Raw genomic sequence first — 25,096 nt, forward strand, 5'->3', positions numbered from 1 at the left:
GTGCATTCTGGCGTCCTAGAACCACCCCCCTCTGCATCTGCCTAGCCGGCTTATTTGGGAGACCAGGCATTTGAGCACTTGATTATGATTATGTCTCCAGGTGTACCGTCCTTGGGAGAGGCTTACTTTACACCCAGTGAGGATGTGCTTAAGCGTGGCTGGTGTTGAACACAGGGGGCATGATGGATCTTCGCCCAGCCATTGGTTGAGATCTTTTTGGCTAGGAAGGACATCATAGGTTGCCCGAATGAGGAAGCTTATCCTGCTCGCCTCCATCTCCCACATGTCCTTCCAGCTGATCTTCCGCTTTTCCACACTCTCCCATCTCATCCACTGGCCCTGTTTAGCTTGCGACACAGCCTTGGCACACCTACTCGACTCCTCCTGTCGGCGGACTTCGGCCGTGACCAACTTCCGGCGCTCCAGTGAGGATGCCTTGTTCCAGCAAGGTCGCTTTCCGCCAAGCCCCAAGCCACTTCATCCGTGTTGGACTTGCCCAATCATGTCGCCTTGGTGGAGAACAGGTTTTGCCTGCTGTGTCGCATTCTTAGCCGTCCACTTCCTTCCTGTTGCCAGGGTTGGGGCAGCAGCTCGGATGACAGTGTCCCTCGATTCTGCCAGGGTCATCTCTAGTCTGACTTTAGTGCACTTGAACTCCTCTGTGAGGCTAGAGAGAGGCAGCTGAAGTACCCCCTGACCGTACAGGCCTACACTGCTCAGACATTGAGGAACACCTAACCACTTTCTCACAAAAGAGCTGATTGTTCTTTCCATCTTCTCAACTCTTGTGAGGGTGATGTCATTCATGGTTAGTGGCCACATAAGGTGAGGTAGTAACCCAAACTGCAGGCACCAAATTTTCAGCTTTCCAGGCAACATGGATCGGTCGATGTTTGCTAGACCTTTGATGATTTCTTGCCTCAGCTCATTTGCCTGATCAGTGTCCTTCAGTTTAGAGTCATACCATCTCCCCAGACTTTTGATTGGCTTCTCTGACACAGTTGGGATTGGTTCTTGATCAATGAAAAACCTTTGATCCGTCAGTTTGCCTTTGATTATAGAAATGCTTCTTGATTTGGATGGCTTAAATTTCATTCTAACCCCAGTGATGTTCTCTTGAAGCTGCCCTAAAAGGCGGCTGGTGCAAGGTGCTGTTGTTGTTATGATTGTCATGTCATCCATGTAGGCCCTGATGGGTGGAAGACGGACTCCAGACTTCAGCCGCTTGCCACCCACCACCCTTGGGAGGCCCTTATGATGACTTCCATAGCCATTGTAAAAATCAATGGGGAGAAGGTACACCCTGCCATTATGCCAATCTCCATGCAGTGCCATGTGGTGGTAAAGTCTGGCGTGGTGAAACACAGCTGCAGATCCTGAAAATAAGCCTTGACAAGGCTTGCGATGGTCTCTGGTATCCTGAAGAAGTCAAAGGATGCCCACAGGAAACTGTGAGGGACAGTTCCGAACGCATTGGCAAGGTCAAGGAAAACGACATGCAGATCTCTCTTTTCTTTTCTTGCAGTCTGGATTTGGTGCCAAATCATGCTGGTATGTTCGAGACATCCAGAGAATCCTGGGATGCCTGCTTTTTGGACTGACGTATCCACAAGGTTGTTTCTGGTCATCTTCTTACAGTACTAGTTTTCCAACGACTTGGACCAATGACCTAAAGAACTGCGTACAAATCCCACGATGGCATATTTAAATCTTAAATTGAGTTACAAACACGAAAATTAAAAGTATTCACAGTAGCAGTGGCCATAAAGCTACCTGAATATTGTAAAAATCCATCTGGCCCATTAATTTCCATCAGGGAAAAAAATGGACTTTTTTTTAACCTTGTCTGTCTCATGTCTCATGTCTCATCTCCATATCCCCAGCTATTTTGGTGTACCTCCATTAGCCTCTGAATTAGCTAAGAAAGTCACTTGGTTACATCAAAGGCACTAAATTGAAGTGCAATAAGAATAAAATCATAACTATACTTTAACCCAAGTACCAGATTTGATCATGGCATTGTCAATTCCAGCTTAGTTGAACTTGCAGAGTGCTCCTTACAAAGCCTGGAATTGGCATCTAAACCAGAGGAATTATTCCAATGGTAAATCAAGCCACAACCTGACATTGACAGATTCACACCATCATATATTTCGCCAATGTCCCAGCAATTTCCATCACAATCCCTGGATATGGCAAGAGAGACCTCTCAGAAGTGTTTCAGTGGATAGAATTAGAAGGAAGTGGCCCAGAATACCTTAAGCATTGATCCCTCTCACCGCAATATCACATGGTATCAAGTTAAACGTGTGAGAAGAAATCTCCTGCTGAGTGGCACTGTTTGCCTGATTTGTTTGTATCTGATTTATCAGATAATTTGTAGCTCTCCATGTTAAAATATGTTTAGAAGAAATTATTGGTAATCTGATTTCATATCATATCATATCATATATATACAGATGGTTAGTAATTATCCATGTAAAACAATCCTTAGAACTACTGAGCATAGCAAAGGAACAGAGTGTACTCTGGATGGTGGACATTGCTACCTGGAGTGGTTTGGTAGAACCACCACCAACCAAACTCAAGAGGAATATACTTAATAGTCTTCATCAATTAACTTGTTGGAGATACAATTGTTTTTTGCTGTACATGTAGGAATGATTACTGCACAGTTCTTGTAGTGGATGAATCCAATCTTAAGTATGAGGGCATCCCTCAACATAATACATCTAGTTTAGTTTCGTTTATTGTCACGTGTACCGAGGTACAGTGAAAAACGTTTGTTGAATGATAACCAGCCAGACGAAAGACAATACATGATTACAATCCAGCCATTCACAATGTACATATACGTGACAAGGGACTAACGTTAGTGCAAGACAAATCCAGTAAAGTCCGATTAAAGATAGAAGGGTCTCAACTCGAAACGTCACCCATTCCTTCTCTCCAGAGATGCTGCCTGACCCGCTGAGTTACTCCAGCATTTTGTGATACCTCATATTATTTGCTGCTTGTTAACCTTAGTCTGGGTATTGTCCAAGTTTTGCTGCTATTTATTGGCTCTAGCTCTGCTTTCAACACCATAATCCCAATCAAACTCTTCTCCTAAATCCTGGATCTCATAGCCGTCACTCTACTCTGAAACTGGATCCTCAACTTGCTGATCTATAGACCACAATCAGTGAGGATAGGTGACAAAACATCCACCTCGATAATTCTCAACACCGGATGTGTTCTCAACCCCTTACTGTGGTCCCTATATAACTCATGACTGTGCAGCCTAATTCTGCTCTCAAAATTGCAGATGATACCACCATAGTGGGCTTGATTCTCAAGCAATGATAAGTTGGAGTACAGGAAGGAGACAGAGAGCTTAGTAACATGGTGTCAAGACACCAACCTTTCAGTTTGGCAGTTAAAAAAACAGTCAAATTAAAGTATTGCTCCTGAAATCTTGGACCTCGTGGTCAGGACTGTCATATTAGGCACTTCCTGGTGGCATTTACCACAGTTAGCATTATAAAGGAATGTTGAAAATCATAAAACCCAAAATTACTGTAGAGGTTCTCTTCAAGCATTAGTGTTATTGTTTGTAAGTTCTGGATGACTTCAGAGTTTTTGTTGACAGGAGATCACATGGTAAGCTCATACTTTGCTTTTCTATATAATTCATGAAGTGCAAATACATTATGGTTCCTATTTCAAGTAACTTTTCAATTGCTGAATGACTTTCTTTTTAATTGATTGCTTTCCTTGCTTTAATATCACGCAGACATATGAAATGCATCAATTACAATGCACCAACAACACCTGCTTTTCTGCTTTATTAAGCCAGGTAATTTGCACAATATTAAACAAAATATGCATGCACCTTGTAGAGCTATCTATATGAACTTTAAGACCAGACAGTCTAAAGGATATTACGTAAGTATTGGAAGACCTAATGTAAAGATTATTTGCTTATCAAATTGAAGGTCAAATTAACAGCATGTTGACAGCACCTAGTGGCAGAAAAAAGGGAAAACATCTAAACTCCTCCATCTGTGAATATGCCACTCAAATGCCGTGCTTTCCTTCCATTGCATACGGTATCCAATAAAACCTAAACCCTATTAATTATTAGGTAATCATATGAAATACTCCTTTGAACATAGTTTATCTACCGCAGGATGTGTACAGCATTACATGTGTGAGTATTTAATTTTCATTCTTTATTGCCTTTGACAAACTGATGATAATTTTGATGTTTGTGGTCAAGATATTCCAAAGCTCTTGACTGGTGAAGTGATCTATCATTTTGATACAACAACTATGACAAGCAACGTAATTCCAAGTTACTAATTGTAGGGAAAAAACTGTAGATGCTGGTTAAAATCGATGGTAGACACAAAATGCTGGAGTAACTCAGCGGGTAAGGCAGCATCTCAGGAGAGAAGGAATGGGTAACATTTCAGGTCGAGACCCTTCTTCAGACTTACTATGTTGTTCCATAGAAACATAGAAAATAGGTGCAAGAGTAGGCCATTTGGCCCTTCGAGCCTGCACCGCCATTCAATATGATCATGGCTGATCATCTAACTCAGTATCCCATACCTGCCTTCTCTCCATACCCCCTGATCCCTTTAGCCACAAGGGCCACATCTAACTCCCTCTTAAATATAGCCAATGAACTGGCCTCAACTATCTTCTGTGGCAGAGAATTCCACAGATTCACCACTCTCTGTGTGAAAAAAAACTTTCTCATCTCGGTCCTAAAAGACGTCCCCCTTATCCTTAAACTGTGACCCCTTGTTCTGGACTTCCCCAACATCGGGAACAATCTTCCTGCATCTAGCCTGTCCAACCCCTTAAGAATTTTGTAAGTTTCTATAAGATCCCCCCTCAATCTTTTAAATTCCAGCGAGTACAAGCCGAGTCTATCCAGTCTTTCTTCATATGAAAGTCCTGCCATCCCAGGAATCAATCTGGGGAACCTTCTCTATAATTCCTCTATGGCAAGAATGTCTTTCCTCAGATTAGGAGACCAAAACTCTACGCAATACTCCAGGTGTGGTCTCACCAATGCCCTGTACAACTGCAGCAGAACCTCCCTGCTCCAACACTCAAATCCCCTCGCTATGAATGCCAACATACCATTCGCTTTCTTCACTGCCTACTGCACCTGCATGCCTACTTTCAATGACTGGTGTACCACGACACCCAGGTCTCGTTGCATCTCCCCTTCTCCTAATCAGCCACCATTCAGATAATAGTCTGCTTTCCTGTTCTTGCCACCAAAGTGGATAACCTCACATTTATCCACATTATACTGCATCTGCCATGCCTTTGCCCACTCACCTAACCTATCCAAGTCACTATGTTGTGTGGGTTGGTTCACCTGCTGGTGATCTTATTAATACATACAAAATTATTATACTGCTTGTCAGAGCAAATGCAGGGAATCAGGATAGAGAATTTGGAACTAGCCTTTAGAGTCAGCCATTTAAGATTGAGGTGAGAAGAAATTTCCTAACCGGAAGGTGGTGAATCTTTAGAATTTATTTATGGCTGTGGAGGCTCAATTGCTGTGTGCCTAAAAGACAGATATCAATGGATATTTGGATGTATAATGTATGAAGAAATTTAGTTCTACTGCAGTAAAGTGCCACTGAGATAAATGATTCACAACTCGATGGCGGAGAAGGCCAGAGGAGCTGAATTCCTTCTAAGTGTTAGAGGTTCATATTTTTCATTGAAGAAACTGGCCATGCAGCTGTAATGCTTCTTGCAAAGTGATACAGTGTGGATGTGATACACCAGTAGCTGAGGGGGCAAATATTAAATTGGTTGATGAGGTGCCAATAGAGTTGATTTATAATAGATGGTGCCTAATCCCACAGGTGTTTCTTTTCTTTTCATATATTCTTTTTTTTCAGGATGTGAATATTTGGACGAAGTAATGACGAAGGAACCACAATGTATTTCCAAGGTATTTATTCACAAAATGCTGGAGTGACTCAGCAGGTCAGGCAGCATCTCGGGAGAGAAGGAATGGGTGACATTTCGGGTCGGAAGAAGGGTCTCAACCCGAAACGTCACCCATTCCTTCTCTCCCGAGATGCTGCCTGACCTGCTGAGTCACTCCAGCATTTTGTGAATAAATACCTTCGATTTGTACCAGCATCTGCAGTTACACAATGTATTTCCAAGTCAGAATGGTATGTAACGTAGTGGAATCTGGCTGCCAATGCTTCAGCTTTGTCTTTGGCACTCACAGGCAAATCCTGCTGTCTTTTCCGATGGAGACATACTTGGAGCTCCATTTTCCCAATAGCTGTTTATTTGTCCACCAGCATTCACAATTGCATGTGGCACAACTGCTGGGGCTTTGATCTGATCCCTTAGATCTAGGATCACGGTCGTCTTTTAATGCACACAGGTAATCTAATGTTCCAGCTTTTCCAGTTTGGAATTCCAATTTTAGATACGTCTGGTAAGGTCAGTATTCTGCTTTGAACCAGGTTTGATTTCTTAACTTTAAAGTAGTGGTAAATTGAGGAATATCCCAGACCACATCATACAGGTTATGATAGAAGCTGTAGAACCTGTTTGGGAGCTATGGATTTCAGGATTCAGTCAAATCAGTAAGTGATGATCATACTGATTCTCTATTGGTGTTGGACATTGAAATCTCCCACCCAGGCACAATCTGCATCTTTGTAACCTATAGTGCTTCTTCAAGACTCATCCAGGCAAGTGGGAAACATTCCATCATGTGCTCAATCTTTTCCCTGTAGATGCCAGAGAGGATTTGGGAATTCAAGAGGTGATACATTAATTACTGGATCTGATTAGCAATTTAGCCCTAACCTCTGGTCAATGGCGACCTCAGGATTTAGATTTTGGAAGATTTGACAAAGATAATACCCACATATCAAGAGGAAGGAGTTATAGAATTGCTTTATATTGCCTTTGGCCATTTCCTGGTACTTAATCACACTTTGCAATCATCAGCACACAAATTACATCTGATGTCCAAAAACAAAGTGATGAAAAAACAGGAAATCTGAAATAAAACCAAAAAGTCGTGGGAATACTCAACGGGTCAAGATAGAGAAGCATAATTAATTCTGATCTTTCATCAGAAAGATCTTGCTAAAGTTTGAAAGTTGGATGCAGTATCAGTGATGAAGCAGTTGGCTTCCTTGATAATCATCTGCACCAATGTTCTGGTGCAGAGATGAATGGCTTCCTACAACCACGATATCTTTCTTTTGGTTTGCTCACCTCCTACTTCAGGCCCAGTCAAATAGCTATGCTATTCAGAACTCAATGATGGGTGCTATTGATATTCTTGTTTAAGGATATTTAAGTCCTTCATCCAGAATAAATTCTATATCTGTTGCTGTCAGTACTTTGTCTAATGATCTGCATGGAGAATGATTCATTAGCTGAGGAAGGTGGTAACCAGTAGAACATTTCCTTGTCCGTGTTGACTTAAGGACATGAGATCTGATGTGATCTTGCCTTAAAAATGTTTTTTTCCAAGACTAATTCTTCCCGATTGTCTGCACAGTACAGCCTCCTCAGGTTGATCGGTCTTGCCAGGGAATAGAATATACTTGGGGTTGGTGCTCTAGAACATTGACTGAAAGTTATAATTCTCTGTGTAAGAGTTTGTCAAGGCGCTCTTGGTCTAGACTGTTGGCCAGGTCACCCAATATATAAATTAATACGCAGATGGTTAGAAGGAGGTCTTTAAAATGGCTCTGAATCTGCATTTTTCTGGTCCAAATCATAAAAATGTAAGAAATAATACAATAGACAATAGACAATAGGTGCAGGAGGAGGCCATTCGGCCCTTCGAGCCAACACCACCATTCAATGTGATCATGGCTGATCATTCTCAATCAGTGCCCCGTTCCTGCCTTCTCCCCATACCCCCTGACTCCACTATCCTTAAGAGCTCTATCCAGCTCTCTCTTGAATGCATTCAGAGAATTGGCCTCCACTGCCTTCTGAGGCAGGGAATTCCACAGATTCACAACTCTCTGACTGAAAAAGTTTTTCCTCATCTCAGATCTAAATGGACTACCCCTTATTCTTAAACTGTGGCCCCTTGTTCTGGACTCCCCCAACATTGGGAACATATTTCCTGCCTCTAACGTGTCCAACCCCTTAATAATCTTATACATTTCGATAAGATACAGTATTAGACCATCTGGTCCTTCAAGCCACCTTTATCAATCATCAAGGTCATGACTGATCTTCAACCTCGCCACCATTTTCTAGCACCATCACCATCTTCTTTGATTCCCTTAATATTCAACAATCTATTGGCCTTGTTTTGAGGAAACTCAATGATTGAACCTCCACAGACCACAGGGGTAGAGAATTTCAAATGCTTACTACTCTCTCTCTGAAGATATTTTTTTTCATCACATTTCTATAGAGTGTACTCTTTGTCTCAAAATTATGGAGTGATTTTAATGCTATGAAGAGGCTTGATGCTGTGCACACAGAATTTTATTTCCACTGGCTTTGTAGTCAGTGAGAAAGGGTCATCATATAAATCAGCCTGAGGCTAAACTGACAAGAAGAAATGTCTTCATGCAGAACTTGGAAGAACTGAAACAGAAGACAGTCACATTTTAAGCAAAAAATAGCCAATTGTGAAAAGTTGTTCAAAAACATGGCAGTGGAAAATGGGCAAAATAACACAGTTAGCATAGCACTACTCTAACAACTAGCTAACTCAGGCTTACTGTGACAAATTGCTTTCTTTTGTGCTGAAAAAATATGGTTTTATGATTTTTTAATTAAAGATTTGTGACTGAACTCACTGAGCATAAACAGTGTTCTGTTGGTGTGGTCAATGTTCCTCCCCAGCCAGCATCCCATATTCATCCATGAACGTAAATAGAACATTTCTGATACAAAATTACTGTACAGTCACTGTACAGTATTTCAAATAGGAACTGGCTGTAGATATCACTGTTTTTGTTGTTTCACAGCAGACAGAAGCTATATATTGTGGGAGTCAAGTCACTTTCTGAAATATCAATAGAAATAAATTAATTCAGAAACTGTGATATGTACATCTTTGAATACAATTGAAAAGAAAATGCAAAGAAAAATATGTGGCTTCAATACCATTCCAGGGCCTAAGCACACAACCTAGTTAGTTAGTGCAGTATTAACAATATGCCTGCAGTGATAAATAGCTTATTAAACAATGGAATAAATGAGTAAAGCTAAAGTTGCACAAATCAATGGCCAAGCTACAGTTATAGAGTAGAAACAAGGAACAGCAGATGCTGTTATGCTGCTTTACAAAAAAAAGGACACAAAGTACTCGAGTACTAGAGTAACTCAGCAGGTCAAGCCACATCTCTGGAGACCAGAGATGGACGGTCTTGCAGGTCAGGACCCTTTATCAGACTGATTGTGTGGGGGTGAGGGAAATAAATCTGGAAAAGAGGAGGGGCAGGACCAAGCCTGGCAAATGATAGGTGGATACAGTTGAGGGGGGGTTTTGATAGGCAGATGATTGGACAATAGCCAGAGATAAAAAGGCAGAAGATGTGAGATAAAAGGATTGAAGAGTTGTGAATTGTGAAGCTCGAGGAAAGAATGTAGGTAGAAGGGAGGGGAGAAATAGGTGCAAGTCCAATTGGGCACATGTGATTGAGGGGATTGGGGGAAGAAGAGAGAGGGGGGGGTGGGTTTTGAAGTAACCTAAAATTGGAGAATTCAATGTTCACATCATTAGATTGTATGCTGTTTCTTCAGTTAGCATGTGGCCTCACTGTGTCTACGGACTGAGAGGTCAGTATGGGAATGGGAAGAGGAGTTAAAATGGTTAGCAATCGGGAGATTCCATCGGCCTTGGTGGACCGACGCAAGTATTTGGCAAAATGGTCGCTGACTCTATGCTTGGTTTTGCACATGTGCAGGAGGCCACATCGGGAACATCGGATGCAGTAGATAAGGTTGAAGGAGGTGGACGTGACTCTAGGGGATAGCGTTATTGTATGAGGCAGTGTGGAAAGAAGTGTAGTCCAGATAACTGTGTTAGTCCCTTTACAACCTGTGTCTCCCCTGTCCCATAGTTCTCTCATTCCCCCTCCCCCCCCAGATGGAACAAGGATAGAGCTCCCCTGGTCTTCACCTTTGACCCCACCAGAGTCCACATCTAACACATCATTCTCCGACATTTGGTCTCCGCCAACGTAATCCCACCACCAGTCACATCTTTCCATTCCCTTTCCTTTCCACTTTACATATAGACCACTCTCTCTGCAATCCTTGGTTCACTCATCCCTTCCCATCCAAACACCCCCTCCTGAGATACTTTCCCCTGCACCTGCAGGAGAAGTAACACCGATTCCTCATCTTCATCCAGCAGTTCATCCAGATGGGACAGAGGTTTACATGTACCTCCTCCAACTTCATCTACTGCATCTAGTGTTGCCGACGTGGCCTGCTGCACATCAGTGAGACCACGGTCCCCCAAGACCTACTAGATCTCCTGGTTGCTAACTATTTCAACTCCTCTTCCCATTCCCATACTGACTTTTCTGTCATTTGCCTCCTACGTTGCCAGAGTGAGGCCACATGCAAACTGGATGACCAGCACCTCATATTTCGCCTGTTTAGCTTACAATGATACAACGGTATGAGCACTGAATTCTCCAATGTTAGGTAATTTCAAATCCCCCTCAACATCTTTTCCCCACCTGTTTTCTTTTTCAGCCCCTCTGTCCCCTGTGCACCACCTGGATTCGCACCTATTTCTCTTCCCCTCCCCATCCACCTATATTCCTTCCACTCGTTTCACAATTTGCAACTCTTCAAACCTTTTGTTCACACCTTCTGTCTTTTCATCTCTGGCCTTTGTCCAACCATCGGCCTCTCAAAACCCCTCCTCATCTGTATCTACCTAGTACTTACCAGGCTTTATCCTGCTCCTTGTCTCTTCCAACTTTTGATCCCCCCCCCTCCCCCCACCAAATCAGTTGAAGAAAGGTCCCAGCTCGAAACATCACCTATGTTCTTTAAAGATGTTGCCCGATCTGCTGAGTTACTCCAGCATTTTGTGTCTCTTTTTTTTAAACAGTTATAGAGCTGTGTGAATTTTAAGCATCACATCATAGAAAAGACATTTGTGCCCTTGAGGGCAGACAACGGTTTACCAGAATGAATCTATGGATGTGAAACTGTAGTTAAGAAATACACAGGGGAAAATCAGAGCCAGCATGTTTTAAAACAAAAACTGTCAGGAAGAAGAAAGAAGACACCGACAAAGAAGTGATGAAATAGAAATTGTTTAGTCAAATGCTTTGATGAACAGTACAGATAATGAACAGTTATGTTTTGTTCCATTGTAATAGTGTAGATGTCTACACAAAGTAGCTGTACCGATGAACATACAAAGTAAAACAAAATTACAGAGCAGTTCTTTTCAATTGGTAGTGTTGAGGTAGTCTTGTTGACTCATGTAGAAGATGTGCAAACTTAACAATGGTGAAACCCAAATTGTGTCAATGCAGTTAAATTATTTACATGATTATATATTAAAACTATGTACATGTGTTCTATTTACAGAAGGACAAGTGGCTGAGCTTTGGGATGACTCATCATTCAAGTGAGCCTCCACTGGGTTGCACTGTACATTTGAAACTACGTCAGCCACAGGAGAGTTGGCTGCTGGCAGCACCACCCCAGTAGACTGGCCTTCAGGGGACTTGACAGAGCTCTGAACAGCAACGTCTCGCAGCTGTGGGGTGGGGGCATGGTGATCTTGTACCAGGGTCCTTAGCAGACTGACCAGACATCCAACCTGCTCAGTGAACTGTGTCCAACCAAACTGCATTATAGTGTGCGATCTTGTCATGTCGCTATGCATCTGGGTGTATCCAGACTGCACAGTGACATGGAAGTTCTGTACTGCCTCATGAAGGAGGCGAATGGTCTGCTCCAGCATCTGCTGGGTGTGGGTTGTGGATGCTTCAGGGGCAGCACCTGTCAGCTGTGGCTGATGTGACCCTTGGTCTTCTATGGTGGACCCTCTGGCTTTTACGCCACCATCCAAGAGAGGCTCTTTGGAAGCTCCAGCTGCAGGAAGCAGGTCCTGCACCAGGTCCTCCTGCAAATCCAGAGCACTGTCACAGGCATGGAGTGCAGATCCCAGGTCTTGTGGGGTTGTGACAGTATCCCCCCGATCAGACTTGACATCATTTTCATCAGAAACATCGTCATCTTTGAAAATATTGATGAGTCCTTCGAGTGACTCAGTGCTGGTTGAAATGAGAGATTCATCTGTGGAGACATAAGAAGTCACCTTTAATGGTGGGTTTGGGGTTTTGTAACAACTTGAGATTTTTTTTTTACAATCAGACTGTTGCAGACGACAGAGTACCACTGAAGTATCTCCAATTGTTTTTCCCTTTCCTATCCTCTCCTCTCCTGAAAGCAGTGACTCCTGCCAAGTAACCGTCCAACAAACACAGGCATCCCTCGAGTACCATGCCGACCGGCCTATTTTCCACATGAGACCAGTCAGCCTTCATTGGAAGGTAATTTGACCGAGGAAACATCACAACCAAGCCCAATTCATCCTCACCCCAAATTCCACATACAGGCACGATTCTCAGCAGGAGTCACTAGATATCGATCAGGAGTGGGAATCCTGGCTGACTTTTAAATTTTTATCTGTCCCTAAACCAGGGATCCTAAGGCCAATTATAATAAAATCACTCCCACCCTACCACCCACACCATCATACCCAACTCCCACTTGCTACCCTTGGCTGAAATCAGGTAACTTAGCACAGACCAAGGATTGAACCTGGGGTTTTCCTGGTCTGTGTGGTTTGAAACCACATTGAGAGGTGTATTCACCCACTGAGCCATCAGGACAGCATCAAAGTGCCACTTCTCAATAAAACTTACTGCAGGCACTGCAAACGATTATGGACTTGGTGCATTATGTCTATGGAGCACTATGTCTATGGAGCTACTGGTCTCTGTGGGAGCATTGCTAGCATGCATATTAGAGAAGACTAATGGACAGGGCTCTGTTGTTAGTATTTATTTATTTCTAACTAAAACAGACAGCAGACATTATTCACATGACTTACCAGATTCGGTGATAGGCTCTGGCGTGGAGGTTGTCTCATCGGTGCCTTGTTGAACTGTTGAACTAGCAGTTTCTCGGTTCAAGGGAGATATTTCGCTAGGTGCCCTGCTGTTCTGTGCAGTTGGTTTGCGTTTTCTAGTGTGGTGCTGCTTAGTCTCGCAACCCTTTTTTTGGTTTTTTTTTATTAGTTCATTATCTCGTTTGCGACAGCCGTTTGCAGTTTGGGGCACTTTTTTGCACAAATTTATTAACTCTCCTGACAGTGATGGCCCAGTGGCCTCTTGATGGTCCTCTGTTGTCGTTAACAAAGTCTTGGTGCCAAGGAAATGCATGCTTCATTCTTATGTACAATGTAAACCATTATTTGAAAGTTACATTTTTATCAAAACGTTGCCTTTGTGCTGTTTTTTTTTAACTTCAACCATTATAATAAATTACCTCTTTTGAAAATAATGATGATTATAATTTACCATAGATGAGATGTTCCTTTAGGGTAGAAATTGAATCCAAACGTTCCAGAAACTCTCATATTTGATATTTCAAAAATCCCAATCCCTGCAGATGAATCATTTCATTTTCTTTCTAATGTCATTAATTGCCTTCCTTAGCTCTATTGCACCATAAATTTATCCACACTTTGCTCATTGCTTCAACACTCTCTAGGCTACAGCTAATTATTCCATTACCTTAACAACTCCATATGTTACTTGCTCTGACTTCACCATGTACTCAAGTTGCTTAGTTCCGTCCCCATTCACACAGATACATTTAAAACATCAAATGGTACAATCTGCATGGCGTTCTGCCTCAGCGCACCAAAGTTTCTTCAGCAGCATCTCCCAAAATAATGAGCACTTCCAAATTTACAGAACAGAACTGCAGTTCCCCCTCCCAGTCCCCCCCAAAAATTATACACATCTGGACATTGATTTTTCATGTTTTCTGTATCTTGGATTGCACAACATAAAACATATCGCAGTTCGAGGTGCGGTTTACCAATGAGACAATTCGCAATGGAAGTATTCTGGATTTTAATGTGATGCCCACATTTGAAGAATGAATTGAAATAAACCCACCAATTTCCTTGAGCATTTCATGTATCGATACGCTACAGTTAATTTTATCCAATTAAACTTCTGAAACTCAGTTGCTCATTAAAGAACCTATATGATCATTTTCCTTCGAAAAACAATAACTTTCAATGGTTCTTTTCATGATTGCCAACCAAAACTGAACATGAGATGATTTACATAGACTATGTGGTGGAAAAGTAGGCCATGGAGTTTCCAACTGGTCGCCAGCTATACTTTTACCTTCCAAGTCTCCTCTCATCCTTTTTCAACTACCCTTCATCAAGATATTCTCCAAATCCCTTTTCCCTTGAATGTTTATTATTGCATCATTTGTATTGTTTGACTCGTTTTGTTTTGACTCAATGAAACAGTTCACACTGTTACCAGTCTTCTTCTGAATTCCTGACTGGATTTGTCTAATATTGATATTACATGATATTTCTGAACTTTAAATTTGGAATTTTGAAAATCTTGTGGAAATATTTTATTTTTGTATTTACTCTAAAATATATTCAGAATGTTAAAAGAATTATACATTCACCCCTTCTTTCAAGAGAAAAATAAAATCTGCACACGATTCAAATGTTCCTAACACATAGGTATAACATCATGATATTGGTTTCATTCTGATAAATGTTTTGAATCATTCCAAGTGCTTCAACGTCCTTATGATGACGTTGAGACTGAATAATTCAGAATTTCCCAAGTGTGATCTAACCGATTTAATGCAAGTTTATCATAACTTCTCTGCTCTTCCGTTCTAACATTCAATCTCCATTGCTTTGTTTAAAAAAAATAAACATTCACTTTTAGTGATCTTGATAAAAATAACCAAGTAGACAGGCTGTAATTCTCCAGCCTTACTTTTATCTAAATGAATTTACTCTCAATCTTCCAAGTATAGTATCTTGAATTCTTTGCAGATTGTCAGTGTTTGTCTTGCATGCTGTGGAAATATTCATGCAGACTTCCACTCCAACCTCAGCAACTGTATTATGCAATAAGGTGCCAACATGAACTAAGTTTAGAGCTCTGCAGTCATTACATGTAAGTTCACAGAAATAGTCAGCACAAATTAACACTGAACTGGCATGAGAATAATGAAATATTGATTTTATATAAAATTAATGGCAAATAAAGAAACATTTATGATGGATGGGGCCCAGTGAAAGAACCTTTACTCTGCAGCCAACTTACATCATTTAAACACTGGATAAAACTTTACATGTATTTAATTTCCTACTCTAAATCTTTCTCGATACTTCAAACTGCCAAAGCCCTTGATTAACTAAAGCATTCCCTTTTTTCAGCAGTCAACAGATTTTTAAAGGTCAATGTTTTGATTTCTATAATCTATCCTACTCAGTAGAACAGAGCTACCTCAGTCTGTATGCACGGTTCTTCTGTAAGATCCACAAAATACGCAATTTTTTGTATCTACCATCTGACAACTTGAAAGAAGCAATAACTTTTTAACTAATGTTTACTGCAAACTGGTCATGAAGCTGCTAAGCAGAATTGACATCATCCAAATCCCCTAAAATAATTGTATCTTGACATGATGCTCAACTGGTTGTCCAACAAGGAATCTTAATGTCAAAGGACTATGAGATTTCAACCAGGTCCCAACAGAATAAAGTAGCCTTCAACTCCAATCTAAAATTCATTATAAATGGACTATTACATCAACAGAACCACTGTTAGTCATTTCACTTGTATATTACCTTATTTTACCAGCATACATTAATTAAACTTAAACACTTTGCTAAATAAATTAATAAGACATGCAATGATAATACACTTGAGTGTGCATCCACGGCAGGTTGCACCCATACATATATCAAGACATCCCATAGATAAATAAACTACATTTTGCCTGGCATCTTTTTCTCTCTGCCTATCCCCTCAATTTCCATCCCTTTCCCATCTTGCTTGAAAGTGTTGGCTCCTTTCATAGGTGAGTCTAATTTTATCTTCATTGATGTCTACATATTTACACTTCCTGTTAGGACATTTGTTTATAAGTCTACGTTTTCTCCTCCAGCAAATGAGAGTGAGGGGGAAGTGCCACATCCTATCTGGCATCAGTCAATTCACTGCATACTGGATAGGTGGGAAAGATTATTTTATTTGTTAAGCAAATGAAAAGATGATGCTTCAAAACATTAAAAGTTGATTGAAAAATCGAGGGTGATTGTATGGTGGGAGCATCAATGCTCTCCATCATGTCAGAGAGGAGATAGCTTCAATTCAGAGTATTGCTTAATTCCTAGTCTATATAGGAGAGTGGAAATTGATTTGTATCCCAACTTAGAATTGGTGGCATTTCTGGGAAGTCCTTTAAATAATTTGAGAAAAACAAATGTTTCAGTTCGCTCTTTAACTTGGTGTGGAAAGGGATTGATTATTTTTCTAATTTACTTGGGAGAGGGAACATTTAAAAAGTGTTTATCCATAAAGGTGAAGGCTCTGCACCCTAGCTAAGTAAAATGAGGGGAAATCCTTAAATTATTGAGGTTAGAAACTCATAGAGTCTGTCTCCAAGCAACTGTGGGAAAGACAGACAATGTCTGCAACTGAATAATGGCAATCTAAAACTCATAATGGATCATTCCTTCTCATTTGGTAATTGAGCGCCAGCCACTTGGCTTGAGTCCCTGGTATCTCAAGATAGCATAATTCAATACCCTCTTCAATTCCCATGCTGCATACAAATATCAATAATTCTGACACATTCTCCGTAAACAGGACAAAAAAAACATTCAATTGATAATAAGGTTAATTCCAACAAAGTTCTGTAATTACCATTAACTATCGCCTGACCTTTTTTCCTCATTCCATCTTCCAGTTCTGGCTTTCGACTGACTGTCACCACCTTCATCAGCAGGTTATTTCCTCCCTGTCGGATCATGGAGACCACTTGTTTGTGTCCAACCTTCACCACATTGATGTTGTTGACCTGCAAAATACAAATACTGTTCAGTTCAGAAATTCTTTGAAGGCTGGGTAATGTATATTAGAGGGGAAACAGATAAAAGTTTAAGAAAAATGTCACAACACACTCAGGAATACCACCCCATTTTTGTTGCTACCAGAAAAGAGACTAAGCCAATTTATATGTGTAAAATGTATAGTTCCAAAATATTAAGTTCTGCATCTGATCAAAATATTTCAAAGAAGGGAAATGTAAATCTTTTTTCGGCTCCACTGCCTTGGGCTTTTCGTCATGAGTCCAAAGTATTTGACCTTTCCCTTGGTCACAGTGAATATATTTGCTTTTACTCTATTTACTTAATCTACTAAACGTTTTTATAATTTAATGCTTTCTCTATACTGTATACAACATTGCTTATTATCATCAAAAAACAAAGATATCTGGCTTCCCCACATATCAATCACTTGAAAATACAGAAGATATCAGAATCTAACTGAAATCTTATTGAATATCACAAGATATAGAAAATAGACAATAGGTGCAGGAGTAGGCCATTCGGCCCTTCGAGCCAGCACTGCCATTCAATGTGATCATGGCTGATCATTCACAATCAGTATCCTGTTCCTGCCTTCTCCCCATACCCCCTGACCGCTATCTTTAAGAGCTCTATCTAGCTCTCTCTCGAAAGCATCCAGAGAATTGGCCTCCACTGCCTTCTGAGGCAGAGAATTCCACAGATTTACAACTCTCTGTCTGAAAAAGTTTTTCCTCATCTCAGTCCTAAATGGCCTACCCCTTATTCTTAAACTATGACCCCCCAGTCTGGGCTCCTCCAACATCGGGACAATTTTTCCTGCATCTAGCATGTCCAATCTTTTAAGAATTTATATGTTTCTATGAGATGGAAAGATCCCCTCTCATCCTTCTAAATTCCAGTGAATACAAGCCCAGTCGACCTATTCTTTCATCATATGTCAGTCCCGCCATCCCGGGAATTAACCTGGTGAACCTACGCTGCAGTCCCTCAATAGCAATAATGTCCTTCCTCAAATTAAGAGACAAAAACTGCACACAATACTCCAGGTGCCCCTTACAACAGCAGTAGGACCTCCTTGCTCCTAAACCTAAATCCTCTCAAAATGAAGAACAACAGAACATGCCATTAGCTTTCTTCACTGCCTGCTGTACCAGCATGCTTACTTTCAGTGACTGACATACAAGGATAACCTCACATTTATCCACATTATACTGCATCTGCCATGCATCTACCCACTCAGCCAACCTATCCAAGTCACCCTGCAGCCTCATAGCATCCTCCTCGCAGCTCACACTGCCACCCAGCTTTGTGTCATTCGCTAACTTGGAGATGTTACATTTAAATCCCTCGTCTAAATCTTAATATATATTGTAAATAGCTGGGGTTCCAGCAATGAGTCTTGCGGCACCCTACTAATCACTGCCTGCCATTCTGGAAAGGACCTGTTAATTCTTACTCTTTGCTTCCTGTCTGCCAACCAGTTCTCTATCCATGTCAATACCCTATCCCCAATACCATGTGCTCTAATGTTGCACTTGTGTGGGACCTTGACAAAGGCTTTTTGAAAGTCCAGATACACCACATCCACTGGCTCTCCCTTATCCATTCTACTTGTTACATCCTCAAAAAATTGCAGAAGATTAGTCAAGCATGATTTCCCCTTCATAAATACATGCTGACTTTGACCGAACCTGTCACTGCTTTCCAAATGCGTTGCTATTACATCTTTAATAATCGACTCGAGCATCTTCCTCACTACCGATGTAAGGCTAACTGGTCTATAATTCCCCGTTTTCTCGCTCCCTCCTTTCTTAAAAAGTGGGGTTACATTAGCTACCCTCCAGACCACAGGAACTGATCCAGAGTCTATAGAACTTTGGAAAATGATAATCAATACATCCACAGTTTCTGGGGCCACCTCCTCGAGTAATCCTTGAATAATCGAGCAAAGTATAGACCAGTGAGCATTACTTCAATGGTAGGGAATTTTTTGGGCACGATTCTTCAGAACAGGATTTATTCATGTTTGGAAAAGCACAGACATATTAGGCAGAGTCAATATGGTTTTGTGTGGTTTTATGCCCTGTCTCATAAATATATTGAGAGTTTGGAGAGACCAAGACGATTGATGAGGACAGTGGATGGTGTCTATGTAGATTTTAGTAAAGCAGCTGACAAGCCCCTGCACGGTGGCGCAGCGGTAGAGTTGCTGCCTTACAGCGAATGCAGCGCCGGAGACTCAGGTTCGATCCTGACTACGGGCGCCGTCTGTACGGAGTTTGCACGTTCCCCCCAGTGACCTGCGTGGGTTTTCTCCGAGATCTTCGGTTTCCTCCCACACTCCAAAGACATACAGGTATATAGGTTAATTGACTGGGTAAAATGTAAAAATTGTCCTTAGTGTGTGTAGGATAGTGTTAATGTGCGGGGATCGCTGGGCGGCGCGGACTCGGTGGGCCGAAGGGCCTGTTTCCGCGCTGTATCTCTAAATCTAAATCTAAAATCTATTCATGGTAGGCTGATTCAGAAGATTAAGTTACATAGATTCTACAGTGACTTGGCAGGTTGGATTCAAAATTAGCTTGGTCTTAGAAGACCGAGGGAAGAGGTGGATGGGCTTTATTCTGACTGGAGTTCCGTAACTGCAGGTGTTAGTATTGGTATTGGTATAGTTTTGTTATTATCACTGTACTATGTAGTGAATGTTATTCTATAAGGATCAGGACTTGGAGCTTTGTGGCTTGCAATATGTGTAAATAATTTGGATGAAAACACAGGTGGTCTAATCCGTAAATTTGCACAAAAATTGGTAGAACAAGAGAAAATGGGAAAGATCTTGTCTATCTCCTGACAGAGATGGAGAGATCAAGAAAGGGAAGGGAGATGTCAGATGAGGCCCTCACATGTGTCTCCTTGGTATCCTGCAGCTCCGCTCTTGCTCCCCCTCTCCCCCCATCCCCATTTGCAACAGGGACAGAATCCCCCTAGTCCTCACCTTTCACCCCATCAGCCGTCGCATACAGCACCTAATCCTCGTCACCTCCAATGGGATCCCCATACTAGCCACATGTTCCCATCTCCACCCCTTTCCACTTTTCAGAGACTGTTCCCTTCGCCACTCCTTGGTTAACTCATTACTTCCCACCTAAACCACCCTCTCGCCCCAGTACTTTCCCCAGCAACCGCAGGAGATGCAACACCTGTCCCTATACCTCCTCCCTCAACTTCGTCCAACAACCCAGACAGTCCTTTCAAGTGAGGCAGAGGTTCACTTGCACCTCCTCCAACCACATCTGCTGTATCCGCTGTTCCAGGTGTGGACGCCTATATTTTGGCGAGACCAAGTGCAGGCTCGGTGATCATTTAGATAAACACCTCTGTTCAGTCTGGCTAGGCCTACGCAATCTCCTGGCTGCTAAACACTTTAACTTTCCCTCCCATTCCCACACTGACCTTTCAGTCCTGGGTCTCCTCCACTGTCAGAGTGAGGCCCAAAGCAAATTGGAGGAACAGATTGGCAGGAGGGTGGGATCCTGTGTAGGACCAAAGCAGGTGAAAGACTGGAAGGCAGTATGGATGGTGATGAAAGAAAGTTTAGTGGACAGAATAGGCTGGCGAAAGGCAGGGAGCAAGGGACGACTGTTGTGTTGAATTGCACTTTTTCGTAAACCTCATTTTAACAGACCTCTTTATGATGGATTTTGGTTAAAGCGGACCAAATTTGTTGTAGACAGAGTTAGTTGTTTATTGGAATGACCACTAGGTGGTTGGAGCGATGCTAGCTTTAATTTAGTTTTACAGGTACAGGTACTATGTATTGTAGCTCTGCTTCTTCTACACTCCCTACTATTGTACAAATAAATGTGTTTTGAATACTTTGTAGAATTCTACACTCGAATAGTGTTTTTGAACCATTTTAGCTTGGTTTAGTTTAGTGATCCAGCATGGAAACACTGAGTTTGAGCTGACCAGCGATCACCTGTACATTAGTTCTAACCTACACATCAGGCACAATTCACAGTATGTAGGACAGAAATACCGTACTGGTTCTATCTTTCCTTCCACAGTGTCTTTGCCATGTGGGAGTTAAGATAGAACCATTCCAGTAGTTATGTGGGTGGAAAGATAGAACCACTACAGTACATCTACTATCCAACACACCGCAAAGTGCCCCTAGTGTTTAGGATAGTACTACCGCAGTGGTTCTATCCTCCCTCACACATAACTACTGTAGTGGTTCTACCTTTCCTTCCTCATTGCAAAGACAAAGACATTGTGACAGCGTAGGTTTCCCCTGGGTGCCCCCTTGCCATAGAGGGAGTACAGAGAAGGTTCACCAGATTGATTCCTGGGATGGCAGGATTTTCATATGAAGAAAGACTGGATAGACTCGGCTTGTACTCGCTGGAATTTAGAAGATTGAGGGGGGATCTTATAGAAACGTACAAAATTCTTAAGGGGTTGGACAGGCTAGATGCAGGAAGATTGTTCCCGATGTTGGGGAAGTCCAGAACAAGGGGTCACAGTTTAAGGATAAGGGGGAAGTCTTTTAGGACCAAGATGAGAAAGTTTCTTTTCACACAGGGAGTGGTGAGTCTGTGGAATTCTCTGCCACAGAGGGTAGTTGAGGCCAGTTCATTGGCTATATTTAAGAGGGAGTTAGATGTGGCCCTTGTGGCTAAAGGGATCAGGGGGTCCTGAGTTGGATGATCAGCCATGATCATATTGAATGGCGGTGCAGGCTCGAAGGGCCGAATGGCCTACTCCTGCACCTATTTTTCTATGTTTCCCCCACACACCGTAAAGACGTGCAGACCTGGACTCCAATTAAGCTCTGCGAACTGCGCGGCCCCTGTGAATGGCCGGCAGAGCCGCGGCCCCACAGCGCAAGAGACTGGGGCCCGATCCCAAGTGCCCCCTCTGATCGTGTGGGCGCCCCTCCTCCCAGGCGCCCCAGTACACCAGCTCCACCCCAGACACTAGAGACAACTATGATAGAACCAGTGCACGGGAGCTCCCGGAGGAAACCCATGCGGCCGCAGGGAGCACTCGAGGCCAAAATTAAACCCAGGCCCTTGGCTCCACCAGTGATCCACAGAACCTACACAATGCACAGAAGCTAACCAAACCACAAACCTGCATGTCTCCACAAGGTGGGAGGAATCCCAGGCACCCGGAGGAAATGCACGCTGCCACACATGAGGTCAGAATCAAAACCGGCTGTCTGGCGCAGTGAGGTAGCAACTCTACCATGGTGCCACTGTGTTGTCCAAGGTATTGTGTATTTTGTGTCCTTTACTGTTTATTGTGTAGTGTATGTTTATTGGCTATGTTTCCACTAGTACTGAACATATTAACCCCTTATTAAGTTGTAGCGGACAATGGGTGATAACGGACACCGTCCAGCTCCATGTGGTCCATTATAGCAAGGGTTTACTGTATTTTATTGTGAGAGGCCTGACGGGTAAGGCAGATGAACTTGGGGCGTGGAGAGATACGTGCGATTGGGACATTGTAGGTATTACAGAAACCTGGTTCAGAGAGGGACAGGACTTTATAGTCTTTCTGCCTGGGGTTCCCCCATTGCCAGAGTGAGGACACACGCAAACTGAAGTAACAGCACTTCATATTCCACTTGGGTAACGTACAACCCAATTGTATGAACGTTGAATTCTCCATATTTAAATAACTAAGCAAACCCCCCCTCTCTTTGTTCCCAACCTGAACTCATACCTATTTCTCCCCTCTCCCTCCCTTCCACCTACATTCCTTCCTTTTGCTTCACAATTCGCAACTCTTCAATCCTTATCTCACGCTTTTTGTCTTTGGCCTTTGTCCAAACATCTGCCTATCAATTCTCATCCTCACCTGTACCCACCAACCACTTGCTAAGCTTTGTCCTGCCCCCATCTCTCTCTTCCAGTTTCCTTCCCCACCCACCCATCCATATTCTCCACAGCCGATGCCTGACCCGCTATTATTCCAGCACTTTTTTTCACTGAGTATAGGAGTTAAATATCATATGTACACTGTACGTCATTGGTGAGACCACACTTGGAGCATTGTGAGAAATGATCATTACCTTGCTATAGAAAAGATGTCATTAAGGTGGAAAGTGTGCAGAAAATATTCATGAGCATGTTACACGGACTGCAAGGCTTCCCTAGAGCGTAAGAGGTTGAGGGGTGACCTTATAGAGGTATACAAAATCATGAGTGCCATAGATAAGGTGGATGATCATAGTCTTTTTTCGCAGGATTAGGAAGTCTAAAAGTAAAGGGAATGGACTTAAGTTGAGAGGGGAAAGATTTTAAAAGGACATGAGGGGCAACGTTTTCCTACACAGACTAATGAGGATATATGGAATGAGCTGCAAGAGGAAGCTGCAGAGGGAGTAGAATTACATTGTTTAAATTATGTTTTGACAAGTACATGGATATAAAAGTTCAGAGTAAGATGGGCCAAATGCATGCAAATGGGACTAGCTCAGATAGATATCTTGATGGACATAGACAAGTTGGATCAAAGGGCCTGTTTCCACGATGAATAACTATGATTTTTGAATATTACTTCTATTAATACCTAAACACACTTTTATTTCGCTCATTCTCCATGTCACACAGTAATAAAATACATTTTCTTCTTGAACATACAGCAACATGTAGACGGCCTTCTGATTGCCTCAGAAGATGAGGCAGGACATCCTCTGGTAGACAAATTGCAGGTCCTAAAGGAGGTAGGGAAAAAGGTTAGCCCCAAGAAGGCACAGATTGGGCAGAAGACAGTCATCTATTTGGGACAGCAAATATCGCAAGGGACCCAGACGATGCCCCTTGACCGACGAAAGGCGATCCAAGAGATCCCTCGTCTGGTGTCCCTCTGAGGGGTAAGAGAGGTCCTGGGACTATTCAACTTTAGTAGGAGTTTTATACCCAACCTTGCAGCTATAGCAGAGCCCATCCAGAGATTAGTGAAAGGGGGAAACCCGTGGAATCAGCCAATTAATTGGGGACCTGAACAAGAGGAAGCCTATTGCAAATTGAAACAGGCATTAATCTCAGTGCCTGGTCCAGGACTCCATGACCGAAGGAAACCATTCCACATACATTGTGAAAACGAAGGAGGGTTTTACGCCGCGGTAGTTACTCAAACTGACAGAGACAGGCAGAGGCCAGTCGCCTATTATTCCACTAGGCAATCACCCATCGCCACCAAGTTATCCCGGTGTGTGACAGCCTTGGACTGTGCAGCATGGGCCGTCAGGGCTAGTGAATCTACGGTCATGACCAACGACATAACTTTGCACACATGGCACACGATTGTGGAGATGCTGAATAACAGCAAGCTGCGATCTGTCTCACATCTGCGGCGGGCACGCTGGGAGACAGTGCTCATCCCCAAAGATAGAACTGTAGTAATCGTGCAAGACACAGGGGAAAACTCAGCCAAAGGAATCCTGGGAACAGGAAAACCCCGTGTCTGTCCTGAAGTAGAGGACGAGGTAGAGAACGAAGTAGAGGACATCCCCGGTTAAAGAAGATCCTGATATCACCCTATATGGGTAGAAGAATGGATGGACGCCAACCAACTTAGTCGCATTCGTGATGCCAAACTACCTCCTTCATTCCATGTGCTCGTTGGAGACATGGATACAATCCAGACTTGGCTGCTGTTACCAATGATATTGCAGTTCTGTGTAAGAAGATTGTGATGGATCCAGTACCACAGACCCAACATTGTCCTATTGGTATCCAAGTCAATGCGGCAGTAATACCTACTATCGTGCCTTTTAAAAGGCGCTTTAACTTCAAGAAAGCTGACTGGAATGGGTTCAGACTTGAACTGGAACAGAAGATCAAAAAGATCAAAACAACACCAGGAAACTACGAAAAGTTCAGCGAACTTGTTACAAAAACAGCACGAAGGCAC

General features: G+C 42.5%; 1 protein-coding gene across 8 annotated transcripts in view; it reads right to left on the reverse strand.

Moving 5' to 3' along the window:
* Positions 1-25,096, reverse strand: part of shank3a (SH3 and multiple ankyrin repeat domains 3a) — a 557,029-nt gene that overhangs the window by 97,942 nt on the left and 433,991 nt on the right. For 6 of the 8 annotated variants that reach the window (XM_078419606.1, XM_078419608.1, XM_078419604.1 and 3 more), the window contains exon 17: positions 17,001-17,154. In XM_078419606.1, coding sequence (XP_078275732.1) covers positions 17,001-17,154 — 154 coding nt within the window. The remainder of the gene's footprint in view (positions 1-17,000; positions 17,155-25,096) is intronic. The other 2 variants (XM_078419609.1, XM_078419607.1) reach the window with 1 other exon arrangement.

The sequence above is a fragment of the Rhinoraja longicauda genome, chromosome 23 (assembly GCF_053455715.1).
Source record: "Rhinoraja longicauda isolate Sanriku21f chromosome 23, sRhiLon1.1, whole genome shotgun sequence".
In the NCBI taxonomy this organism is placed as follows: Eukaryota; Metazoa; Chordata; class Chondrichthyes; order Rajiformes; family Arhynchobatidae; genus Rhinoraja; species Rhinoraja longicauda.